This window comes from Lathamus discolor, chromosome W, assembly GCF_037157495.1.
Source record: "Lathamus discolor isolate bLatDis1 chromosome W, bLatDis1.hap1, whole genome shotgun sequence".
Taxonomy (NCBI): domain Eukaryota; kingdom Metazoa; phylum Chordata; class Aves; order Psittaciformes; family Psittacidae; genus Lathamus; species Lathamus discolor.
The window spans coordinates 28,916,379-28,942,023 of NC_088908.1; the positions used below are offsets into that span (position 1 = coordinate 28,916,379).

Here is a 25,645-nt window from a genome sequence, read left to right on the forward strand (position 1 = left end):
ACACAGCTGAACTGTTAAACAGTTAGAGGTGTTAGAAGGGAATTAATTTTTTTTTTTTTGTTCTGCTTCATGGATGGTCAGCATGGTATTAGCGAGGTGCCACTCTCCTGGGCTTGTGCTCTGATCCCCTGCCATTCCCAGGCTGGTGCTTCAGGGGAGCACAGCAGTTACCAGGCCCCCCGTGAAGCCAGAGATTCACCAGTGAGGGAGCCACCGGTGAAACGACAGCCACCAGGAATAGGGCTTTCCTCGCCCTTTTCTGCGGCGGCTGCGCAAAACCTTAATGCTGGAATGAATACGCCAGAAACTCAACCTGTAGAGTACCATCACCTCACATTTCCCGCCTCCCCATGGCAGACTCGGCCACCCCCAGGGCTCTCGTCAGCGGAGAGGTTGAATCAAAGCGAGATTTACCTCACTACCCCCCTGCCCCTTTTCCCTCACGTCCTACCCCGCGCTGGGAGTTCCCCTCATGGCGGAAAGCCCAATGGCGGCGGGACTACCCCACGCAGGTGTGCGAAGTATCCGCGCACCTCCCGCCCACCCTGCTCCAGCCACATCCCCTGAGGAGGAGGGAACGCAAGCCCCTCTGACAGGAAAAGGCCAAAAGAGGGAGGAAGGGAAGTGGCATAACGACCGCGCGCCCCTTCCCGCGCACCTCGCGCAGCCGCTGCCCTCAATGGCCATTGACGTCAGGGAGGGCGACACATGATCCCGCTGTAGCCAATCGGGTGTGCCCAGTGCCGCTCCGGCGACAGGCTGTCGGCAGTACTTTGTTAGTCTCACCATCTTTTCTTCTCGCGGTGGTTGTAGAGTGCGTGGATACTTTTCCCACTCCCTGCACCCGCCCTGTGGGGAAGGAAGAAGGACACGCGGCTGGACGCCCCGCTGTTAGTCGTCTCTGTCGGTTTTGTTAACAGTCCCCGTCAGGAATCGACCCTCCACTCGGTCGGCGTCCGCCCGCGAGCATGGACTAGACGCTCTGAGGGCGCGGGGGGCCCGGCGAGGGCGGATTTGAAAGTTTGAATAGGAATTTTTATCGCTTCTCTTTCCCCCTGTCCCCTCTCCCGCTCCAGTGCGGTTCAGTCCCTTCCCCCATCTTCCCTTGGCAGGTTTATTTTTTTCCCTTCATAATTTTTTCTTTTTTAATCCGCCGGGTGGGGTTGGACTTTTTTATTATTTTATTTATTTTATTTTACTTGGTTACACTACATTCTACCGCCCGTAGAGACTGGTGTCCTCGGGCGGCCGCTGCCGAGCGCCACCCCGATCCGCGGGGCTGCCATGGATCGCACCGGCCGCCCTGGTGGGGGCAGCGACTGCAGGCAGACAGAGGAGAGCAAACCGATGCTGGGTGAGATGTCTGCTTCCGAAGTGAATAAAATGGGTGCCGCGCCGTGCCGGAGAGCCCTGCTCCACCGCAACGGCATGAGGTACAAGCTGCTGCAGGAGGGGGACATCCAGGTGTGTGTCATCCGGCACCCCCGGACGTTTCTCAGCAAGATCCTCACCTCCAGGTTACTGCGGCGGTGGGAACCGCACCACTTGACTCTGGCGGACAACAGCGTTTCCTCGGCCACGGTAAGAGCCCGGCGGCTTCTTCGCCCCGCGGGGCATGTGCGGGGAAGGAGACGCCTGCGCCGGTGTGTGCGGCGGGTCCGCGCCGGGCCCCTCTGGGGGCTGTATCTGTGTGTGTATGGCTTCCGGAATGCCTGCGGGAGTTTTGTTCCCTCTTAGTAATGCTGCGGATATTTAATTTTTCAGTTTCGGTTGGGTTTTTCGAGCAAGTATATTATTATTCTTCTCATTTTTACTACTACTGTTATTAGTATTATTTGGGCTTTTGCTCCCTCCCTCCTTTTTTAATTTTAATTCCTTCCTTCTCCACATGATACTGACATGAAATTGCCACACTGAGCCATTTCAATCAAAACCCAAAGCTGGCAGATCCCTGCTGGCACATTGGCCAGGTTGGAAGTGAGGGATGGTTTTAATTTGAGAGTGAAGACTTGGGGTTTGCACGGTATGGATGTTTTAGGCCTGGTTTTGGGGCTCTGATTACCCTGCCCAGGCACTGGCAATGTGATTGTAAAACATCGAGATTCCTTCAGGGTTTTCTTCCTAATGGAAAATGATGCTAGAGAAAAGTGCAAGGTGGTGATATCAGTGGTACAAAAGCTGTACAATAGACAGATATAATCTTTAACACATACGACTTAAAATTTCATGGCTGGTGTTATTTGAACATTTGTATAGTATGTGATATGACTGTACCCATATTTTGTCTAGCAGTGATTAACACAGGTTACAAAACATGCTTTGCACCGATTTTTAATCATTCAGCACTTCAGTCCTGTCATTTTTTAATTTATATGTGAATGTCTAATTTTTCTCAATTACTTTATTCTGGCCTTCCTATAGGACACTGGTGATATGAGAGAACAGATTGGCTTTTCTGTAGGTTTCTGTTAATGGTGTATTGAAATGGGTTTCATCCAGCCGGGGCTGTGCGCAGAGGGTGGATTTTTTCACACTTTGATACACAGATGCATAGTGTGTGTAAATGTTTCCCCTGCATCATGCTCTGCTGTGGAGTATTCAAAGCAGGTTTTTGGTGGGAACTACTTTAACCTTCAGGTAGGCCATCTGCCTGTTCTCACAGAGCTCTTTTTTGTGCCACAATGACATCCCTGCTTACCATTTCCACTGGACTGTCCAGGATGTTTCTAAGGGAATATTCTTCTTTCTTTGATGGAACTGCTGTGTAAAGAGAAAAGGAAAACTCAGTTGAGCATTGAGAAAACCCCTGAAAGACATGAGCACAGTGAGTTTTTGTAGTTCATTTTATTAAGATACCATCAGCATAGAGGGGAAGGTGGAGATGAGGCATTTTCCAGGCAGTATCCGTAGTTGATTATTTTTGAGCAGAGGAGAAAGATATCGGTAGAGAGAGGCATGATCATGCTTCAGATGTTAATCTCTGCAATGTGGCAATACTAGGCATGAAGTTGTGTTTGTACAGGTTACATCAAACTTCGCTTGCTGGCAAAACTGTCGACAAGCCATCTCTGAAAAAATGTATGAAGTCCTATGGGGTCGTGATTTAATTAACATTGAGGTGTTCTCATTCCTAAGTATTTTATGTATATAAATAGCAAGAAGATACTAAAGCATTGTAGGTACCATTGCAGGCTCCATTTTGTTCGGCAGTGCTTTTTGTGCTTGGTCTTGTGCCTTATATTTTTTTCAGTACTAACTCACCAAGCAAATACTGTTGCAGAAATAGCTGTACTTTATTATTTCAAATAGTGTCTTTGGTTTCCATGGGGTAATTAGGGCACTAGGATAAGATCCGTGTTCACTTGTTGCCTGAATGTGTGTGCATGTTTAGCAGGTATCTTTCAGATGTTGATATATCTAGATAGATATCTAGATTTTACTACTTTTTTTTTTTTTTTTTTTTTTTAAGCTGGAAAGGTATGGTTTAAGCAAAATCTATGGCAATTTAACCCTGGGTAGATATTTAAACACAACTAATTTGGTTTTCAAGAGCTGTGGAAAAATATCCATACTGTCCATTGAAAGTGAGCATTGGGAGCACTCAACAACTTTGATAACAGGGTTATTTTTACTTGTAGGGCTTTCCACTGGCAGGTTGCTTTATGAGCAGCCAGTAATTAATCTTCACATCATCCCTTTGCAAATCCTTTGGCATGACGAATTTTACTGTATTCTATGTAATGTGAATAAAATTGAACAGGAAAATAACATCACTTTGTTTTGCATTTGAAAGCAAAAGTTGTAATGACAGCTAAATCCAGATCTGGCAATTTATGCCCCTGACTACAGTGGATAAGTCATTTGTTGATTCTATCCTTTTTTGTTGTCATTTGAGACATATTTGAATTCAAGTCTTCTTCCCACAAGCTCTTACTTGTCAATGCCTGGGCTGTAATATAGGAGTTTTTTGCATGGGATCATTCATCTGCAGCTTTTTCCATGAGTAGTCACTGTATGTGCCCATATATAAGTCTGAATAATGAGACCTTACTTCTATTTTTTTTTTTTTTTTTTTTTTTTAATTAGACAGTCACATGTTTTGTGCTTGCAAGACAACAAAGACAGCAGAAGCGCTACACAAGAATGCAATGGAACAAGCGTTAGGCCTCTTATTTTAGCTAAATTCAGGGAGGAATAAAATAATATTCTCTACAAAGTGCTTTTTCTGACATTGTCACAAACAATTGTTACAATTAAAGTAAGTCCATGTTAATAAAATAATAATATTCTGATTTGGTATATGCACTCAGTTTACAAATAGAAACGTATTAGGTTGTGGAGAGGAGAGTCCCATAACTGTAGGTGTTGGGAGTTCATCTGATTTATGTGTTGTTTCCATTGTTTCCTTCATGTTTCTAATTTGTGAAAGAATGGGTAAAATGTAGTACAGTTTCACCATTACAGTTTCACTCCCATCTTGCCCAGGCTTTCCTTCTGTTTAAGGTTTATTTGATGAAAGTAAATACAGATCTGTAACTTTATTTTTTTATTTAAAAATGTAAATGCTAAAGTCTCAATAGGAAACTTTGATACTTGGAAACTGTTTGCCAGACATCAACTTGCCTGGGGATGAATCTGACTTTCTCCACTATGGGAGGAATAATGTTTATTTTATAAACACCTACCAAACTCATATGTAGCTCTCTTACTAATTTATTTTTTCCTAGCGAGATCTGTCCTTGCACAGCTTGAAAGGCAGCAATTGTAAAAACTAAGATAGAAGTAAAATCAAATTTAATATTCCTTGTGTGACTCTGTGTGTGTGAAGAATAACCCTGGGGCTATCTTTAGCAGACATGTTAAATTTTAATTTTCAGTAGTTTAAAGGTAGCTGTCATAACTGAACTTCCATGCCTTTAATGTCCTTCTGCCTTGTCCGTTTCATGTCTCTGCCCTGCTTTTCTCTTTCTTTCTTTTTCTTTCACCAGCTGGGAGTAGATGCTTAGGTCAATGAGTTGTAGAGTACATATGTATGCGCAGCAGGCAAGGGAAGAATAAACAAGTGATTAATTTTCCCTGGCTAGGGATGACTTCTCTAATTCCCATCTGGGAAGATAAGACATAATTGAAACCATTAAGTTACTCATTAATATCCCTCAAGGAGGTGGAAACTTTGGCTTTTCATGTCCATTTCACATTTCTTGGTTTTGCCTTGGCAGGCAAGTTGAGTTTAATGTATTATTATATTCAAAGCTGGTAACAATCCTGAAAAGATGTGTCTCTTGTGCTTTTTCCTGTACAAAAGTGATGTGTGAGGACAATAGTTTGTTGACAAGTTAGCTAATCAGAAGTGTATTTGAAACAAGAATGTAAATGGATTAGGGACCTGCATTTATATTTTTTTTTTCTAGAGACAAGAACATACCCAATTGATATTAAATGAGGCAGGGGAAGATGATCTGTTTCAAATAGAAGTGGAGTAGAAAATTATATTTGTTTTTTGAAATTCAACAATTCTGCTACTGCATGTCTTTCCTTCTTTCTTTTGGTAAAGATAGAGCAAAAATTCCTATCAAGCTGGACTACTTGTTTACTTTAGTACAGGTTCCCATTAGTTAGAAAAACACACTTTTTAAAATTAAATTTCCCTTGAAAAACTGTTATCTCAAGTGAGAAGTATTATGCACAGCTCAGAAGTTTTAAAACAATCTTAAAAGATTTTTTTTTTTTTTTTTTAGCTTTCCTTGAAAAGGAATATTGTAGCATTATCCATATTTTAAATATAATAATTATGAATTAGCCATAATAATAAAAAGTAAACTGTCTGTTTGGTAAACCAAGTGCTGTCCCTAAGCCCTGTGTTATTGATGGAGCTCTAGGAATGTGGCTCAAAATTAGCTTGATAGACCTGCCATCATCACATGTATAAATAAGTATGAACACATAAATAACAAAGCAATTTAAGTTTGGTTTTTTTTAAATCTGTTATAACATGGGAATGATAAGTTATTATTTAAATTTAATATTTCTAATTCTTTACTATTGCAAGTGATTGTTTTCATTTGACAAGTTTTTGATGTATGTGATTTGCCTATTCTCTTGCTATCTGTCAGGTATTTTCTTCAGGCACATCAGAAAGAACATTGGATGTTGTAATTGACGTATAATGAAGCCTTGGGTGGGATAGTTTAGTGTGAGGTGTCCCTGCCCATGGCAGGGGGGTTGGAAGTAGATGATCTTGAGGTCCTTTCCAACCCTAACTATTCTATGATTCTATAATTTAGAATTCTCTGCAAATTGAGACCAAATTGCTCTGTGTTATCTATGCTGGTGGAATTGAGATTCTGTTTCAGAAGTAAAGGTAGGCATGCACCTGCATTAATGAAACCCAAATTTTTCTAAAGACTTGGTGATTTAATGGAATGTTACTCTGTTGTGACAAACTTATTTTGCTATATTAGTAGCTCAGCATAAGAAAAAATGGTATTTCTTTAAAGTTGTTTAATGCCTGTCAAATGTACCTTTGAATATATAGCTCCTACAGTGGTTAAAAAGCATATTTATAAATCAGTAGTGTTAAGGTATGTGTTTATATATCATAGAGCTTATAAAATATGAAAACAGGAGCTATATTCATTGATGGAGAGCCCTCAAAGCTATTAGCATTAACACCCAGGGAGTACATTTTACATGCTTAGGAGCATAAATAAAAAGGATACTCAGAAATACTTCTGTCTTATTTTTTGTTTTGGCTGGGGAGTAAAGATGTGCTAGCCACAGGATGGTGGTAATAGTCCCCCTGAAGAAGCTTCTAAATTGCCTCTGGTCCTCAATGGAGACCTGATCCTGTATCAGAGAAGGGACTGGAGGAGCTCTGCATCCCTCATGGGGCTGGGCCTTCATGGAGCTATGAGATTATCTTTCTTCTTTGTAGTGGAACATTCTAACTGGTGATGGGAAGAGTGTGCTAGATCATTGAAGTCAGGGTATAGTCTTTCTAGGAAAGGAGGTACTGCCTTGAGAAGTTGTGGGATGCCCCATCATTGTAAGTGTTCAATGTCTGGTTGGATGGGACTTTGAGCAACTTTATCTAGTGAAAGATGTCCCTGCCCAGGTCAGGGGGGTTAGATGAGATGATCCTTCAAGGTCCCTTTCAACACAAACTGTTTTACGATTCTCTGATTCTGTAAACCACAAAAAGGATCTTTAGTTTTTTTGGAGGTGAAAGGCTAGGTTGAGAGTCCCATCTGCATTGATGTTCCAGTTTGCAAGTTGAGGTTTGTGTTGTTAGCAAGAGTGGGAGAACAGGCTGAAGCTTTGGTCCCACCAAAATCATTGACAGAACTCTGCACACTGAGGGATGTTTTCAGAGGAGAATGGTGGTAGGTTTAATATGGAGAAAGGAGTAATTTTTTTTTTTTATTTTTTCCTTTTTAGCTATTTAATTTATTGCATATAACTTTATTGGACTTTTGAAGTTCTTAAGTAACAGGTGAGTTTTAATGTGATACAATGAAAAGACTACTCTCATTTCCTTCTATGTTAGTAAGCATGGCTAGACTAATAGGTTTTTACTCATCGTCCTATGTAGGATTTATTGAAAGAAGAGACCTACCTCAAATAGTTCGGTCTTTAGAAGTAATTAGATGGTGGGTTGCATGGGTAGGTTGTGGCTTGTTTATTAGTGTTTTGAGCAGTGCTAGTTGTATCAGTTTGTTCTGTGTCTGCATGTGTTTATAGATATGTAGTGCTTAATTCCATAAACAATTGTGTGTTTAAAGATGATGGATGCTTTAGCGTGTGTAATCCATATAGAATGCTTATGCATGTATGTGCACTCAATAAAATAACTTTTTTGCACAGTCTGACGATGGAGCGTCATTGGTAGTAATGCTGTTTTAGGTAGTCCTGGCCAGTGCCGTTCATTTCTTCATCTGTGCCGTATTGTGTTAATCTGTCTTTTGTATGTGCTTAACAGTTTGCAGGGTCATGTTGAGAAAATCTGTGTGAACTGACTGGGGAACACTTTCTCTGTTTGAACCTTTTGCAGGTTTGTTGTCTTTTAACTGGATCAGGGAACTGATCTGTTTCAGTGTATAGTCTGCCAGACTGTTGAGGAAGAGGAAGAGAGGGAAACATGGTAGGCTGGAATTGACATTAAAACCAATGTATTATTAAATCATTATGTAAAATTTTCCTGTTTTGCACAATATTTAAGAATGCAAGGGCAATACCAGGAAAGAGAAAAGACAATTGAAAAGCATACATTATAGCTGAACACATCAATGGTGAGCAAAGTTGCAGCTCTTCTGGTTGTGGAAGAAAATATGAAGGAGTCAGAAACATGCTAAATTAAAAGGTCTTCACTACATAGGCTTAAAAGTTAGGACAATTTAACAATACTCTCTAGGTTTTGGAGGAAGGGGGTCTTGTTTCAGGGTTTGTGGGTATTTGATGTTACCAGTACTGGCATTTCCAGTAATTAAGGCGATTTCTTGACTTTGCCACTTGGGCTGTCCCATGTCTGATAGGACAGGACCAATAGGGTGGAAAATACAAAAGCAGGTTAACATGCCAGTCCACAGACTGTGGTGTCCAGGGCATGAGTTTATGGAATTTATGGTGCAGGCTATTTTCTTCTGTTTTAATCTGAGTTTTCAGTATGTTTTAAAATAATTTAAAGTCTTTTTCCTCTTTTTTTTTTTTTTTTTTTAATCTTGGGGGGGAAAAAGGCATCTTTTTTCTGGATGTGAGCATGTCTGCTAGATGTGTGCCATTGCTAATTGAGCTTAAGAAACTTGTCAAGTTGCAATGACTAAAATGTGAACTAAAAGTACGCTCAGTCATGTATGTTCTTGGTCTCACCCTGTTGAAATCTGTAGGGTAATATGAGGAGAGAGATTACCATTCATTGCCTGTAATGTGAATGGTAGGATGTGCTGTTCAGAGAGCCAGAAAGGTTCAACTAAATATCACCATGCAGCTTTCTGGTTGGCTGCTGGCTGCAGGGGATAGCTGTCTTTGCTGCCAGGCTCATACAGCTTGCTGCAGAATAGAGCCCTGCTTTTTTTCTTTGGTTGGCTCTTTCATGAGTGAGAGGATTGCTAGAAATTTCACTGTTAGACAGAACTGATGTAGGAGCTGTTGCTATTTCACCCATTTTATGTCAACGTTTACATGGCACTGTCCTGATGGAAAATGAGTTTGTGACTTTACTTTCTTCTATGGGGAAAATGGGGGCTGAGGACAGAGAAACTTATGAGGACTGCTCACCACACTCTGAAAGCCCTGGCATGGACAGCAGTTAACATCTTCAAGACATGACAAACCATGGGACCAAGTGCTTTCTCTGTACCTTCATACCCTGCAAAGTTGAGGAAGACATGTGGTTTGCTGCAATGTATTAATGTTTAATTATTTGAGTCATGGTGGGTCAAGCAAATGCACTTACCGACATCCCCATAGCTGAGAAGTGAAGGTACTGTGGGAGGAGTGTAAGCTGATGTTAGTGATGTAGGGAAATGTGATTTGGCTTGCTGAGCAGCTCTGGGTCAGACTGCACTTGGGTGCATGCCCTTCTCATTCAGTATTCCCAGAAAGGTCCTGCCAGCCACTGCTGCTGCTCTGTGGGGCATGTGCCAGTTCCCTCCCTGCTTCTCTTCCCTAGACAGCAGAGGTTTATTAAGAAAAAATTGCTGCTTGCTGCAAATTGATCTCTCTTCCCCCATTTTGGTCTTGAAATTCACTGAAGTATTGCTGTGGCATGTGGTCCTGGCTGAAGCTTGCATGAGGGTGTATCCTCTACAGGGGCTGCCCCAAATTTCTTGGAGGTGTAGGAAGATGATACTGCTGTTTCTGCTCTTGCCTTGCTTGATATTCCCACCTGTAGCCATTTTTACTTTGGAGGCAGTGGCAAAGTCTGAGGTTTAGAGTGGAATAAGCCTTTTATGGGCCCTTGAAGTGTCTCGCCCTTGTCTGCTCAGAATTAACACTTGTTTTGGGGGCAAGAGCTCTTGCACTTTTCACAGTATGTTGCAGTTTCTCTAAAGTTCATTCTTGTTCCTGTGACTGAGAGGCTGCATGATTTTTCTCATTGGCCAAAAAAATTAAAAAGAAGAAATTGCTTTCACTGTCATTGAGAAGATTAATAACCAGGGCTCTAAAAAGGATGAAGAAAAAATGAATATCCAGTGCTTCTGAAACTTCAGATCTCTAATTCCATGATATTAAAAATGGGGATTTCAAAAGCTTGGAATTATCACTAAAGGGCTTTTGCTTTTTGGATTTCCAGTGCTTAGAGAATGCTGAATAAAATAAAATCTTTTTCTCCTTTTGAAAAAAATTAAACCTCAAACCCTAAAAGCACACAGAAATGGATTTAGGTTTTATAGAATTTTGTTTACAAAGATTCCACATGTGATACAATAAATGTTGCCTGAAGAAAGCTGAGATTAAGCTAAATTAGAAGGTGGTGGTTTTGTGTTTTTTGGGGTTTTTTTGGTTTTATTTTTTTGAGAATACATAATTGTATTCACAAATAACTATTTAATATTTATTTTTTGCATGCTATTTTTCTTAGGCCTGAAGAGAAACTGTGTTTGAAAGTGATAATCATAAATAATATTTTTTTCTCTTCAAAATTATGTACAACTTATTTCTAAGTGTGCAGATGTTTATGCATATTTTTTGGATGAGTTTTCTGGTGGTGTTAACCCAAAGGTAAGGCAGGAATTCTGTAAACAAAAAGAAGTCACCTCATTTGTGTATAGGCAATTAACATCTAATAGCAAAATTAGGTAATTGCATGTGCAGGTAGACAGTTTGGATAATTTTTAAAAGCAAACTTTTATTTTTCCCCTAAACCTCCTGAAGATGCCCATGGTGTGTTCCCAAAGTATGTTTCAAACAGTACAGAGGAGGTATTTCTTAATGTTAAAGCTGTAATATTGCTGATTTTTGCATGGCAGTGGCCATTTCTTGCCAGTCTTTGTCTGTTTTGGCTATTTGAATACAAGATTATGGGATTGGCAGGTGTCTCTTACCATGTCTGGTTTCTGTTGTAATGGGGTTCTATTGTTCCATGGAGTTTTTTGTTTGCTGCTGTAATACAATTGGTGTGTATTGTGAGCAGGCTATGGTTTTACTCTGTTTGTGCAAGCACCTTAGACTTTGTTATCCGTTCTCAGGGATAGGCATTATTAATAGTAGAGTAGAAACTGCTTTAAAAAATAAAGCTTCTGAAACTTGCCAAGTGGAATCCAACTTTTTAATCAAAATACTAAAGGTGTGTATGTTTTTTCCATAAAAAGGAATGTCTGACCTTCTGTGAGCAAAAAAAAAAAGGTGATTTTTGGCCTTTACAATAATAAGAAATAAACAATTTTTGAATGACAGTATAATGATTTAATTCAATTCTACAAGTCCTTGGGTTTCAATGTCACTGTACTTTATCTCAAAGTGCTTTATCATCAGTATTTTTATACATGGGGAAAACAGAGACAAATGTAGATCAGACTTTTCAGAGATGTCTGCTACTGTTGGTTCATGGTTAATTTGCAGTTGATGTATGCATCTATGGCTTGCTTTGGAGTGTCTTAGGTTGGACACCAAGAATCAGTAGCAAGTTGTGCCTTGCCCTAATGTTCACAATAAATCACTGGTAGGGGTTGGAACAGAAATGAAGTTCCTTTGCTTTGTCTGCCAGGCTGCATCTTCCCTCCTGATTTTGATGGCAATTTGTTTTCTTAATGGTTGTAAATCTCCTTAAAAATCAGTGGAAGTGTTGGGAGAGTGTTTCTGGTATTTATGCAGTTATTCTAGTTGGGGATCTGTGTTTCGAGTTGTTCTTGGCAGCTTGAAAGGTAGTTGCACAAAGAGAGATTTTGACCATTGGATGTCAGTGACACAGGGAGTTGTGAATGTGAGCCTGCCTTCAATGCTGTGGCTCCATGATGCTCTGACTATAGCTATGGTGTTCTGTCATCTCAACAGTTTGCTTAGTATCTTGGTGCAGAGAAAAGGTGTGAGGAGGGGACCAAAACTGTGAAAGGCCTGGTGATTCTTTGAAGAACAGTATTTACTTCTGCAGCAGAGGAGATTTCCATCTATTTGGATGGACTGTGTTGAATGAGATCCATCTGTGTCCTTGTCTTACTGCTCAGTTATGAAATGTCCATAGTTTGAGTACCTGTTGATTCCTTGTAAAGATGAATCGTGTTCAATGAAGTGTTCCTTATCCAACAATAAGTTAGAAAAGAGAGAGGTTTATTTGGATGTCATTCAGTCATTGTTTAAACCAGATGAAAATCTGTGTGACTATTCAGTGCAGGAATACTGATACCTCTTCATATATTCCTTACAAAAGGGATAGCAGCTCCAGCTGTAGTAAGGGCTCAAAATAGTATTCCTGATAATTTTTGTTATGAAATGCAGCCAATTTTCTTTCCTGGTATATGGAGGTGAGGAACATTGATGAAATAGATTACACAAGTACAAATTATTAGTCATTGCTTTGTTTAGTATTTTTTTCAACTTTTTTTGTCACTGCTATTAATTTTATATTTTTTAACTAAAAAGTATCCTGACATCCAGAGGCACGGAATAGTCTCCTGCTCTTCTTCCAGAGGAGCAAGTGGCTTGAGTGGAATCCTGGCATGGAAAACCCCATCTGATTTGCAACCAAATAATGTGGACATTGAAGAAAACATAAAATATGCTGGCACAAAACTTTGTTGCTGAAGGTGAAAGTATGGACACATTCAACATGTCTTGTCTGCCTGAAAACACATTTTCTAAGGTTAGATAATTCATATTTTCTGATTGCTGTGAACAAAATGGGCAGTAAAGCTGGATGAGATTGAAATTAAATGAAATGTGCAGGACCAGACATGCATTTTGGTATTAAATATTGACATACCCCTTCTAGGTAACCACTTTGCCTTTGGAACCCAGCATTTGCCTGAAGACTCTAACAGCTTTGTGCTCTCGTGTTTATGGTGAAAAAGTTATTTGCATTAAAAAATAATGCTAATGGCCTCTTTCCTAACACTAACTTATACTTCTTTTGGTGCTGTGTCAATGCCTTCTTTGAAATTAATCTTCTCTGATTTGTTGTAAGTTATTTCAAATGTCCCCACTGACTTGGGTTGACTAATGTGCTTTAAATCTGGTGAAATCAAATCTGTCCTGGGAGTTGACTGTGTATAAAGCTGCTTCCTCATGGAGATAGATGACATGGGAAAGCACTGAGCCCTCCTTGGTGCTTGCCTAAATACAGAATCAATCCTCTGTTGCTTTAAACCTGTGGACTGGCGTGTAGGTTGGTTCATTTTAAACCTGGGGTGAGTCAGAATTGAGGCAGCACTAACTACATGCATATATATATATATATATATATATATTGTAGAGGCTGCATGCATTTATGGTACTACAGCATGGGCTGAGTTTACTTGAAGGGGGAAGGGAAAGAAAGGAGGTGATGATGTTAAAAATTTAAAAAAACCAGCTTCAACTTAGAGATTGGATATGTGTGTTCCAGCTGAAACGGGAAGTCTGAGATAGTGATTGCAGCGTGGTTATGACTCATCTTGAAGGGCTGTAGTCCACATTGCAGCCTTTACATATGAGGTGAAGATGGCCTTATGGGGTAGCCTGTAATGTGTGAGGCCTATGCCATTGTATCTTCCTTTTGAATGCAACTTAAAAATCATGAAAATACTTAAATATGGTGGATTATGTTTTTCCTAATGATGCATGGAATCAGACTCTACAACTCAAGGAGAGTTATAAAGCAGATATGTTTATTACACCGCCTGGTGCAAGGGGGATCGCTCCTCCTAACTTGCACACTGAGGGGTTAAGCAAGCAGTTATCTATTACACACAAACATGCAAATTCATTAGATTCCCGAGAGAGTGGCGGGGCTATTATGATTAGTTCTAGGAACTCATTTTCATAAGTCTCCTTTTGGCGCTTGCGCACTGCCCTCCGATAGTTGTGGGCAGGGGTCTTCAAGATGAAGTAAGCAGTCTTTCTCACAATGTACTTTTCGCCTTTGGCACAGTTGGATGCCTCAGTAGTCACAAAACTAGCTGAAACCAGCCATATCTATAACTTTCTGATAGCTGACAAAGTTTTAGAACAGTATGACCTTCATACAAAATTTATTGCAAGCAACACAGGATGGGCAGACAAGGAGTATCTGAAGCCAGCAGATGTTCGGGAGGCACTGTCTCCAAACTAAGCGATAAGTTGAAGGATTGTAAGAAATAATTCACTCATGTTAGTAGTGCTACTAAATTCTGTTTTCACACCACAGATTTACAACACAAACATTGTTCTCTAAGACATAAATTAAGCTAAAAGTATTTTAACCCTATGTTTTCTACACACTTGCTTTCCTTATATCACTAATGCTTCTTCATTTATCATACCCACTTTAACTGAGATAAAGATGCAGTGCTGTGTTACATTATTTAGCTTTAACATCAAGTATTTGGGAGGTTGTGTCTCTGTTTATCAGATTTTCTTAGCAGAACTAGGAGGGGGAAAAAACCCTACCCTGTGCACCCTGCCTGTACAATCTGTACCTGGAGATCTTTAGAGAGCTGCTGTCTTGAAACTCTTGTGCTGTGCTCTAATTTTGTTACCCTTTCCTCCCCCCCGCATTTGTTAGAAAAGCCTGTATGATCAATGCTCTGCTGTTTCTAAACACTGTGAAGTTTTCCCCTTTGCTTCTTGCTTTTGTAGTGTGCTTGTAAAAAGACCTTGTCTTATTTACACTGGAGTTAGTATTAATGCAAATGCATTCACCATGAGCTACTGTGTGTTCCAGCATAAAGGGACCCAACTGTATTTCAGCAAACCTTATTACTCTTTATTTATGGTAGGACTAGATTAAAAAAGACTTGTGCATGTAAAAATGAAAGCACAGGCAGTGTTCAGTTATGCAGTTATGAGCTTGTTATTTCCCTTCCCCCCAAGTATGCAAGCCAGTTAGTAACCCGGTGATCTATACATGAGGATATTTGGATCAGTCTTCACTGGCAAATGCTCTCAACAAACCACCAAAGACTTGGAAGGCAGACAGAGGGACTGTGAGAATGAAGACCTTAGGCACACTGTAGGAGAGGATCTGGTTCGAGACCGTCTTAAAAATCTGAACATGAACAAGTCCATGGGACCTGATGAAATCCATCCGTGGGTCCTGAAGGAGCTGGCGAATGAAGTTGCTAAGCCACTGTTCATCATATTTGAAAAATCATGGCAGTCAGGTGAAGTTCCTGACGACTGGAAAAAGGGAAACATAACCCCCATTTTCAAGAAGGGGAAAACGGAAGAGCCAGGGAATTACAGACCAGTCAGTTTCATCTCTGTGCCTGGCAAAATCTTGGAGCAGATTCTCCTGGAAGGCAAGCTAAGGCACATGAAAAACAACAAGGTGCTTGGTGACAGCCATCATGGCTTCACTAAGGGGAAATCCTGCCTGACCAATTTGGTGGCCTTCTATGATAGGGCTATGGAACTGATGGACAGGGGCAGAGCAGTTGATGTCATCTACCTGGACTTGTGCAAAGCGTTTGACACTATCCTACACAACATCCTTCTCTCTAAACTGGAGCGACATCAATTTGATGGATGGACCACTCGGTGGATAAAGAACTGGCTGGATGGCTGCACACAAAGAGTTGTGGTCAATGGCTCGATGTCCAGCTGGAGACCAGTAATGAATGGTTTCCCTCAGGGATCGGTGTTGGGACCAGCCTTGTTCAACATCTTCATCGCTGACATGGACAGTGAGATTGAGTGCGCCCTCAGCAAGTTTGCCGGTGACACCAAGCTGTGTGGTCCGGTTGATATGCTGGAGGGAAGGGATGCCATCCAGAGGGACCTTGACACACTTGTGAGGTGGGCTGATGCCAACCTTATGAAGTCTAACCATGCCAAGTGCAAGGTCCTACACCTGGGTCGGAGCAATCCCATGCACAGCTACAAGTTGGGGAAAGAAGTGATTCAGAGCAGCCCTGCAGAGAAGGACTTGGGGGTGCTGGTCGATGAGAAACTTAACAAACATTAGCCGTCAGTGTGCGCTCACAGCCCGGAACACCAATTGTATCCTGGGCCGCTTCAAAAGGACCGTGGCCAGCAGGTCAAAGGAGGTGATCCTGCCCCTCTACTCTGCTCTCGTGAGACCTCACTTGGAGTATTGTTCTGGTGTCCTCAACATAAAAAGGACATGGAACTGTTGGAACAAGTCCAGAGGTGTGGGAATCGCTGGGAGATGAGCTCATCAGATGATGACCGACAAGTCTCGTTTATTGCTAAGCAGATGGACACTTATATACCTTGTTTGCATGTTTATAGTTTGGTTACAGAGAGATTATTGACTTATAGCTTTTACATGTTACAAGATCATTGGTTTATAGCTTCTACATGTGCCCTTTTGACCTTTTTCGACAAGCCAATCCTCCACAATTCCCCCTTTTTCTTTATAAAGGAATAAGGACTGAGTCAGGAGTCGTTGCAAACAAGCAGAACAACATTGCAAAGCATAACAAAGTAACAAAACCCCTATAATTATGAGACCTATAACAGCGAAGCAGCTTGTAAAGCAAACGTATATGCAGCTCTATGAAGTGAAACTTCTAAAATCAGCTAAATATTTCTGAAGCGCTATAAGCGGGTTACATAAAAGATAATTTGACAGACTATACAAAAAGTCTTTGTTTCAGCTAACTCTGGCGAAGATGCCTTATAGACTGACAACCACCACAATACAATTCTACTGTAGGGTCACACTGATGACAAAAACTACAGAGTTATCGAAGCACTTGTTGTATCACCAATCTCAGTTGTACCACTATATGCCTGTGGCCATGGACCGGATCTAGGAGGGCGACCGTGCTCAACGAAAGCTCTGTGTTGATTAAGGAGTTAAGTTCTTCTATTAGTGGCTGTAGCGCTCGGCGCAAGCAACGCTCCTCCCAGGTCTGCGAGTCAGGGTCCATACACTAGCTCGGAGACGCCGTCACTGGAGCTTTTGCAGCAGCCGGTCTTAGTCACTTGGATGGTACCCACAAAGGTCCTGCAGGAGCAGAAACACAGGCGTAACCACGGCCCAGATATATTACTTCTGCCGGTCCCTGCCACAAATCTGTATTAGGATCTCGATAGTACGCCTTAAAAGAAGGCTTTATCTTCTGTTTGTACAAAGTGCTTAATAACCGCTGGAGTTTGTTCATCACCAAAGATGCATAAATAATTTAACGTAATTTCACCCATATAATCAGCATCGATGACACCTGGAACAATGAATAGTCCTTTCAACGCAGATGATGATCTCCCCAGTAGCAAGGCTAGTTTCATAGATTCTTTTAACAATTCTGGACCTAGCTGGACTTGAGCCTCCTTAGTGGAGAACTGTCCAGTTCCCATCAGGTGTTGTAATTGCACCCCAATCAGGGGATCTCCCTGGCCTCGCTGAACTGCAACTGCCTCTTGACAGGTTTTCTGCCAATACATGTTCCATAACAACAACTGTGAAGGGGTGAGGATTAATTTCACAACACTTTTAATATAACAGCAAATCCATTCCCCAAATATATGACAACATCTGCCTAGTGGGTTCAAACTGAATGCCTGTAGAAAAAAACAGTTTGCCTTAACTGAGATAGCAATTTCAATTTAAGGGAGACATTTCAGCATTTACTGCCTGACCTTGAGCATTAATCTGGTACTTAACAGGAAAGGCGAGAATCTTTTCCTGCAACAATCAAAATCATTGTTTGACAGAGCCTCTCTCTGAATAGATTTTCAGTCTATCACCTGGATTCGCATTTGTCTACCTGTGCTCTGCAACTTTCCTTTCCTTTCTTCTCTCGTAGTGGTGGGGGGAGCTGTTGGTTCCGAAACTGAGGGGCTTGCTCCGGTGTCATCTGCATTTTGTGGAGATGGCAACATTACTTGTGAAAAAGCAGATGGCATTGGAATGGAGGAAGGCCAGTCAATTTCATAACTTCTGTTTTTTGCCTGAGCCGTGAGTGCCTGCTCGGCAGCTTTCTTTTCTGCCTGATATTGTAAAAGTTCATTATGTACCACCCGCCATAATTTACCTAACTTTGACTTTAACATCTCTAAAATAGTTCTCCAAATGACCAACAAATGTTTCACAGTGTCACTGCCTTCTGTGGCTGCGTTCTTCGGAGCTTTCCCGATCCCTGCTGTCTTCCCAGCCTTTTGTTTTAACAGGGTATTATATATAGCTTGCCAAGTCTTATCTCCAAATTTTCGCCATTCTGCTAATTCATGGACAGTGTGAGGGTTAACAAAACATTCCTTAGACTGTCCATAAGCTAACAGTCCCTGCAGCTCTTTCTGCAGGTCGATCCCTTTAACCTGCCGCTTTTGTAAGAAGGCAGTAAATAAATCATACGCCGCTTGCCTTTCCATACCTTAGCGCGCTTGTTGCAGCCGCTTCAGGTTTCGGCGGCGCGTATCGGCCGGGCTCGTCTATACGGTCACCCAGGGTCCGGCGCTTAAAATCCTGAGATCTTGGCGCTTTGACCGTCCTGTGGCTGTGATCAGGACCCGAGCAGAACTTACGTCGTCCCACCGTGGTGTTCGAGGGATCGCGTCGGGGTCACCATTTGTGGGAATCACCGGGAGACGAGCTCATCAGATGATGATCAACAAGTCTCGTTTATTGCTAAGCAGATGGATACTTATATACCTTGCTTGCATGTTTATAGTTTGGTTACAGAGAGATCATTGGCTTACAGCTTTTACATGTTACAAGATCATTGGTTTGTAGCTTCTACATTTTTGCAGCTACACCGTGCATCCCCCCACCATCCTCCTTCTCATGCACTTATCACTTAGTGGCCTTGGCTGTGATTGGTCATAGTATGTTGCTGTTTGCTGGTGTCCTTCATTTCCTCATTATCTGGTGTGAGAGGTTTGCACCATGTTCTACACAGATGTCTTGTTTCAGCTCGTTGATGGGAACGTGACCTTTTGACCTTTTTCGACAAGCCAATCCTCCACACTGAAGGTTTTGGTTTACAGTTTGTATGTGATGGGCATAACCTGTGAGAAAAGAAACGGTGTTTATATGAGATGGGTGGCAGTGAATGACAGGACAAAGGTTAGGTGTGTGTTGAAAAGGCTGGGCATTGGTGTCCTAAAGATGTTTTTTTGAAAGCTATAGCTGTCAGGGAGCAGAGACCTCCCTCTACACAATTAGGCATGTTTTGATCAAAAGTCACTGCCTAAGAATAAATTGATTTCTGGATGGCATATTTTGTTTTTTTCACTGCTTTTCAAACTGATCTTTCCAGGCAGTTTATTTAAAGATCAGATGCTTTATGCTTATGGAGCACTGCAGGAAGGTTTGTTGATGGATTGGTAAACAGAAAAAAAAATCTGAACTCAGGAAACACTGGGCTTCATGAAATAGAGCATGGTAGGTATTTATTTTGACTGCCAGGTTTGAGCTTTGTGTTCCCTCAATTTTTAAGAATGCTGCCTGGTCTTAAGTGGTAACTTAAGAGCATTTAACATACCTTTGGGAGTTCTGTCCTCAGCACCTGCACAAGCTAGTCATTACCACAGCAAAAACCCAATGCTTTCTTCCTGCTAAAAAGCCCCAGTATCCCTCTGCTTTGTCTGTGCAGCTTACTTGAGCTGTCTTGGATGAAAACAAAAGCAAGGGAGAAGCAAGAAGTGAATCTCTTGACAGCTATGACAGATTGAATTCCAAGCCAGGCCATGGGATTCCTGAGAAGGGACTACCAAACAGGACTCTCCTTTGATTAATTGGAGATAGGGTGATACCTTGGATGTCAGAACTGTATTTGAGCTTGGAATCAGACACAGAGGGTCAAAGAGATGAGACGCTTAAGGGCTGAAATGTGATCCCTGCTGCTTCCCTTTCTCCCTTCTCTGCTTTCTGGCTGTTGTACAGACCTGCAGGTTCTTCCTGCTCATGTGGCTTCGTTTTACATTCAGCACTAGCTCTGCTAATTACGAGCTCAGAAACATGCAGCAGAATTGGTTGCTTTTTCTGCGTTACCTGACTTTTTTTAGTATAGCCACCCTAGTAATCAAACTTCTTTATAGCCTTGCTGTAAACCCTTGGCTCAGGCTTTGGAAACTTCCACCCATTGCTCAACTAGCCTTTCAAGACTTGCTTCTTTTGCCCCAAGTATGTTTCTCATCAAAGACAATGTTTTTTGAGTGGTTAATCACTTTTCCTTATCTTCCCTGACACTGATAGCAACTCTTGTATGTTTATTTATTTATTTATTTAAACAAATGCAGATTGGCAGTGTTTAAAAAAAAAAAGGAAAAGAAGGTCTATGGAAATCAAGTTTTACTACCTTCAGTGCCTCGTTAGTGTATGCTGTGGAGAAACGCAAAGCAATAACCTACATTGTAAATGTAAATATAGTTTAAAAATTAAAAATATCTGTATATTTGCTTGATATCTCCAGTAGAAGAATATTTTGTCTCTTTTCCTTCACTCTTTCCTTGGGCTTGGACAGGTTTACTTTAGCCAGACTGCTGACCTAAGATGAAAGGCTTGGGATGGAATTCAGCTTACTTGACTTGAACAGTATAAAGCTTGTTCTAAAGGCATCTAATTAAACCAGTTTGCTAAAAATCCTTTTGTTGTCAGCTGAATTCAGTGGTTGCTGAGAGTAATTCATACTCTGCAGGTTTATTCATTTGGTGTCTGAAGGGCAGTCATGTAGTCAGGACTCAAATCAGACTATTTATGGAGCATGGATACTTGGGCATTTCAGGTTACAGTGAGGCTACCTTCATGTAGCCATTTTCTGGGTCTTGGTGATAGTCCTGTGTGTATGTAACCTATAGATTTAGATGCTACAGGGCTCTGTCAGTTGGTCTCCCTAAGATGCTTGGAGTTCGATGTGACACGGAAGCAACTTCTGAGCAAACCAGATGCAGGCGCTGCCTGCTGCCCCCCAAGCATTTATAGACAGTCGAGTGATTTCAAACCTGAAACCACATGTGCATGTACTAGGAACAAAGAGAACTCAACATATAGGTCTGATTAAAAAAGCCCTGTAGCATCTAAATCCTTGATGGCTTTTGAGACTAGCCTTAGAATAAGCCTTGAGTGGCTGCTCTTTTTGTGGCTGGATCATTATTTGTAAAAATGAGCAGTACTGCAGTTACCAGGGATGCTGTGCAATGCCATTTCTGGAGCACAAATTGCAAGGATAGGGAGACAGGACTTTTTAAAAGAAAAACTCTCTTTAGCTGATCTTCCTTGTTTCTGAATGACACGTGGTTTTGTTTACATGAATGGTCTACATACATAGACCATTTATGTATGTTCTATACATTGAGCAGTCTATTTTACAGACAGTTAAAGATCTCAAATATAGAGTTGTCTCATAATGCTGTACCGGACATGCTAGAACTTCAGTATGAATTGAAGTCAAAGGCAGCCAAGTGATATTGCCAATGCATTTTTCTCAATTCCTTTGGCAGCGGAGTGCAGGCCACCGTTCGTTTTTACTTGGAGGGGTGTCCAGTACACTTGGAGCAGACTGCCCCAGGCATCCAGTACACTTGGAACAGACAGCCCTGCCATCTGCCATGGACTGATCCAGACTGCACTGGAACAGGGGCAAGCTCCAGAACACTTGCAATACATTGATGACATTATCGTGTGGGGTGATAGTGAGGAAGAAGTTTCTGAAAAAAGGAGGAAAATAATCCAAATCCTGCTGAAAGCCGGTTTTGCCATAAAACGGAGAAAGGTCAAGGGACCTGCACAGGAGATATAATTTTTGGGAATAAAATGGCAAGATCCCCACAGATGTGATCAACAAGGTAACAGCAATATCTTCACCAAGTAATAAGAAAGAAACACAAGCTTTCTTGGGTGTTGTGGGGCTCTGGTGAATGCACATCCCAAATTACAGTTTGATTGTAAGCCTTTTCTATCATGTGACCCAGAAGAAAAATGTTTTTAAATGGGGCCTTGAGCAACAACAAGACTTTGAACAAATTAAACGAGAGACAGATCATGCAGTAGCCCTTGGACCAGTCCGGACTAGGCAAGATGTAAAAAATGTACTCTACACCACAGCCGGGGAGAATGGTCCTACCTGGAGCCTCTGACAGAAAGCTCCAGGCGAGACTTGAAGTCGCCCCCTTGGCTTTTGGAGTCGGGGACACAGAGGTTCGAGGCCAGCTATACCCCAACTGAGAAAGAGATACTGGCAGCCTATGAAGTGGTTCGAGGTGCTTCAGAAGTGATTGGCACTGAAGCACAGCTCTTCCTGGCACCCCGGTTGCCTGTGCTGGGCTGGATGTTCAAAGGCAGGGTCTCCTCTACACATCATGCAACTGATGGTACCTGGAGTAGTAGGCTGCACTAATTACACAACGAGCTCAAATAAGAAATCCTAGTCGTCCAGGATGACTTCCCTTGTTATTTCCCTTATCGTTATTATTATTGGTGGCAGCAGTATTGGTTTTGTGTTATACTTTAGTTGGTGGACTGTTCTTATCTCAGCCCATGGGAGTTATATTCTTTTGATTCTCCTCTCCATTCCTCTGGGAGCAGGGGGAGGAAAAAGGTTTTTGGGTTGGAGTGAACGAGCTACTGCGTGGTTCTGAGTTACCGGCTGGGCTTAAACCACGACACTCAGCCTCCCACAAAATTATTTTGTGAAAACTTTGTCTTTCTCTAATATATGGTTTTCAGTTTTGGCAGCATAATAGTGCTTTTGTTGTTTAACTTGTGCAACAATAGATTAACGTGAGTCAGAGCTGTGTGCTAGGAAAAACTAATTTAGTTGTCTCTGGTGCCTTTGAGTTTTTTCTATGCTTCTGAGATAGCGTCATTTATCCTCAGTGCAGTACTGTAAATGGCAATGTTTCATAGTTTTCTGTTTGTGTTCCCTCTATCATGGTGTGTCTGTAAACCCGTCTTGGGGCTGGTGGCTGTGCAGATGCAGAGCACAAAGACAGCCTCTGTCAGGAGCCTTACAGTCAGTAGAATAAGAGATACCTTGGTCAGTTCATACCAGAGGGTCTCAGGGAGGTTTTTCCTTAATCCCTCATAAAGCATCAGTCTGATACAGTGGCCTCATAGTATTTTTACTATTATTTTAATCTTGCTTCTCCTTCTCACTACAATTTTTGAGACCACTGAATGCAGCTTTTCATCAGCTGCTCACACTCACACCAGGGTCTAGTCTGAATGCTGACCATTTCTTTCAGGTGGTATATTTATGGTAAGACACAGAAATGCCTTGAAGAATATGCTTGCCCTTTTCTTCCCTTCATCTTGAAACAGCAGTAGAACTTGGGTGGGCGTCTTCCCATTTTTATGTAAGATATTGTGTTAATTACACAATTTAGATGTATTCTCGATGAAAATAATGTATTACCTAGTATAGAACAGTTCAGTAAACAATATGACGCAGATGTATTTTTTCCATTTGTGTTTTGAGGTTGGTTGTTTCCTAAAAGAATATGTGTCTTTGGATAAGGTTGTTTGTGCACATTAATAACTGTTTCAACTTCTTGGGTAATTCTCTGATCAGAACAGAAGATAGTCCAGTTGTAGTTAGGAAACCAGTCTGTGAAATGAAAACAGTAATTTTTTATATGAGGAGTAAACACAAAACTGCTAAATCCTTTTCAAGCATACCGTCTTCCTGTATTGTATTGATTACTAACATATCTCAGAATAGGATTCATAAATATAGACCCGCATGGGAACTTGGGAGGTGGTTGAAAACCAAGCGAACAACATTGCTTAGGCCCCCACACTTACTGTCTCAGATTTGTCCCTCTGCCATCAAGATCCTGATGACTTCTTGGGGCAGGTGCTCACTGAGCAATGTGGTTTCCTGTTAAATTAGCATCTTGTACAAGCGATGCTCACACAGAGTGCAATTGGGTCCTGAAAAGCTCCAACCTTAGTGATTGCTTTTAGCTCCAGCTCATGCTCCTCAGGTGTTGAAGGGTCTATAACAGACAGATATGGTCATTATTTCCTGTTTAGTTTAATTTTAGATGAACCAGAAATGAGGTATTATTTCAATGAAAAATAATGCCAGAGGGGTGAAGAGTTGTTGAGATGCTTGAGGAAAAACAATGTTGTGTCAAGTCCGCAATACCTAAGAAGAATGTCATGTTCCTCAAAAATAGGCAGTGACTCTGTTTACCTAATTAATAAATTTTAGGTTAATCATTTATTAATTCTGCTTGAACATGAAACCTTTGAGTGGGTTTTTACTTTTGGTCACTGGCAGTTGAGCTCTTAAGACATAAGTAATGTTTTCATGTCTTATGATAATAATTTTGCGTGTTTAGCTGAGTGATACCCTAGGAATTTTTGATTTGCAGATGACCCTGCACATAGTCTTCAGAATGGTATTTATTTTCTCTTTCCACCTTAGTTTCCTTCCCTGTAAAACAGTATTAATCTTTAATTCTTTGCACAATAGATTATAAAAGTGTTAATCATCTAACGTTCTTGCAGTGGGCTTGTCTTCAGTGCAATAGTCAATTAAATGAGTACACTCACGTCATAGGACTTGGATGGAGAAAGGAGTGACTGGGGTGTGAGACATCAGGAGCTGTGTGAGGGAACTGGCTGAGCAGAGAGGCTGGCTCAGCCATAAATGCTTGATGAGTTACTAGTGCTACAGGCTGAAGATGAAACTTGAGTTACAGTTTGAGCTTGTGAATATGATAGTCTTTACAGGTGGAACTGTAACATTATTTATTTTTAATCCACAGAACTTGGCTTGTTCCTGCATTCAAAAACAGTGTCCTAACTTGAAATGAAATAATGCAGTCAGCTGTCTGCAAGTTAATTTCAAGGAGGAAAAGGCAATTAAAAAAAGAAAAAAAAGCAGCATTTATTATTAATTTGTATTAAAAACAGCTTATCTTGGTCAATATTGACATATTCACTTGAAACCTGCCATTCCAAACAAGTAGCCCCTTGCAGGGAGTAGAAATACAAAAGCAAAATGATAGCTTTCCATGTGCTGTCTAAACTCTTTCAATAGCTGTGGCATGTTCCTTTGTCTGCGTGGTACACAATTTCCAGGTTGTGCCAGGGTTATTGTAGTTCTGGCCTTGAAGATGGTTTTACTGTGGAAGGAGGAATAAGGACCTTACAACTGGAGTATGATAAAAGTCTGTTCAAACCTGAAAACTTGCTTTTTGGACCTTGACTTTTATTACCTTTTTTTTTTAATTTAATTTTTATTTTAATGTAGTTTAAGGGATTTTTGTAGTGGAATTGATCTATGTGGGTTGTGGTTTTTTTTCTATCCAGAGGAGTCATGAATTGCTGGAGGCTGGAAAAGTATTACGAGGGAAATCACTGTGTTTTCCTATTCTTAGATTCTTCACTAGAGGTATATTGAGTGACAGTGCTAGAGAAAGAGGACAAGATGGGACATTTGAACTCACCAGTAGGGCTTTATTATCTTCCAGCGCAGAGCCACAAAGATGATTAAGAGAGTGGAACATCTCCCTTATGAGGAGAGGCTGAGGGAGCTGGGTCTCTTTAGCTTGCAAAAGAGGAGACTGAGGGGTGACCTCATCAATGTTTACAAATATGTGAAGGGTAGGTGTCAGGATG

General features: G+C 41.2%; 1 protein-coding gene across 5 annotated transcripts in view; it reads left to right on the plus strand.

The window, feature by feature from the left end:
* Positions 1-684: 684 nt before the first annotated feature.
* The window catches only part of LOC136004242 (C-Maf-inducing protein-like), a 236,563-nt gene continuing 211,602 nt past the window's right edge, over positions 685-25,645 (plus strand). The window contains exons 1-2 of one of the 5 annotated variants that reach the window (XM_065660551.1): positions 685-775; positions 1,229-1,581. In XM_065660551.1, coding sequence (XP_065516623.1) covers positions 1,285-1,581 — 297 coding nt within the window. In that variant the 5' untranslated portion in view covers positions 685-775; positions 1,229-1,284. The other 4 variants (XM_065660552.1, XM_065660550.1, XM_065660557.1 and 1 more) reach the window with 4 other exon arrangements.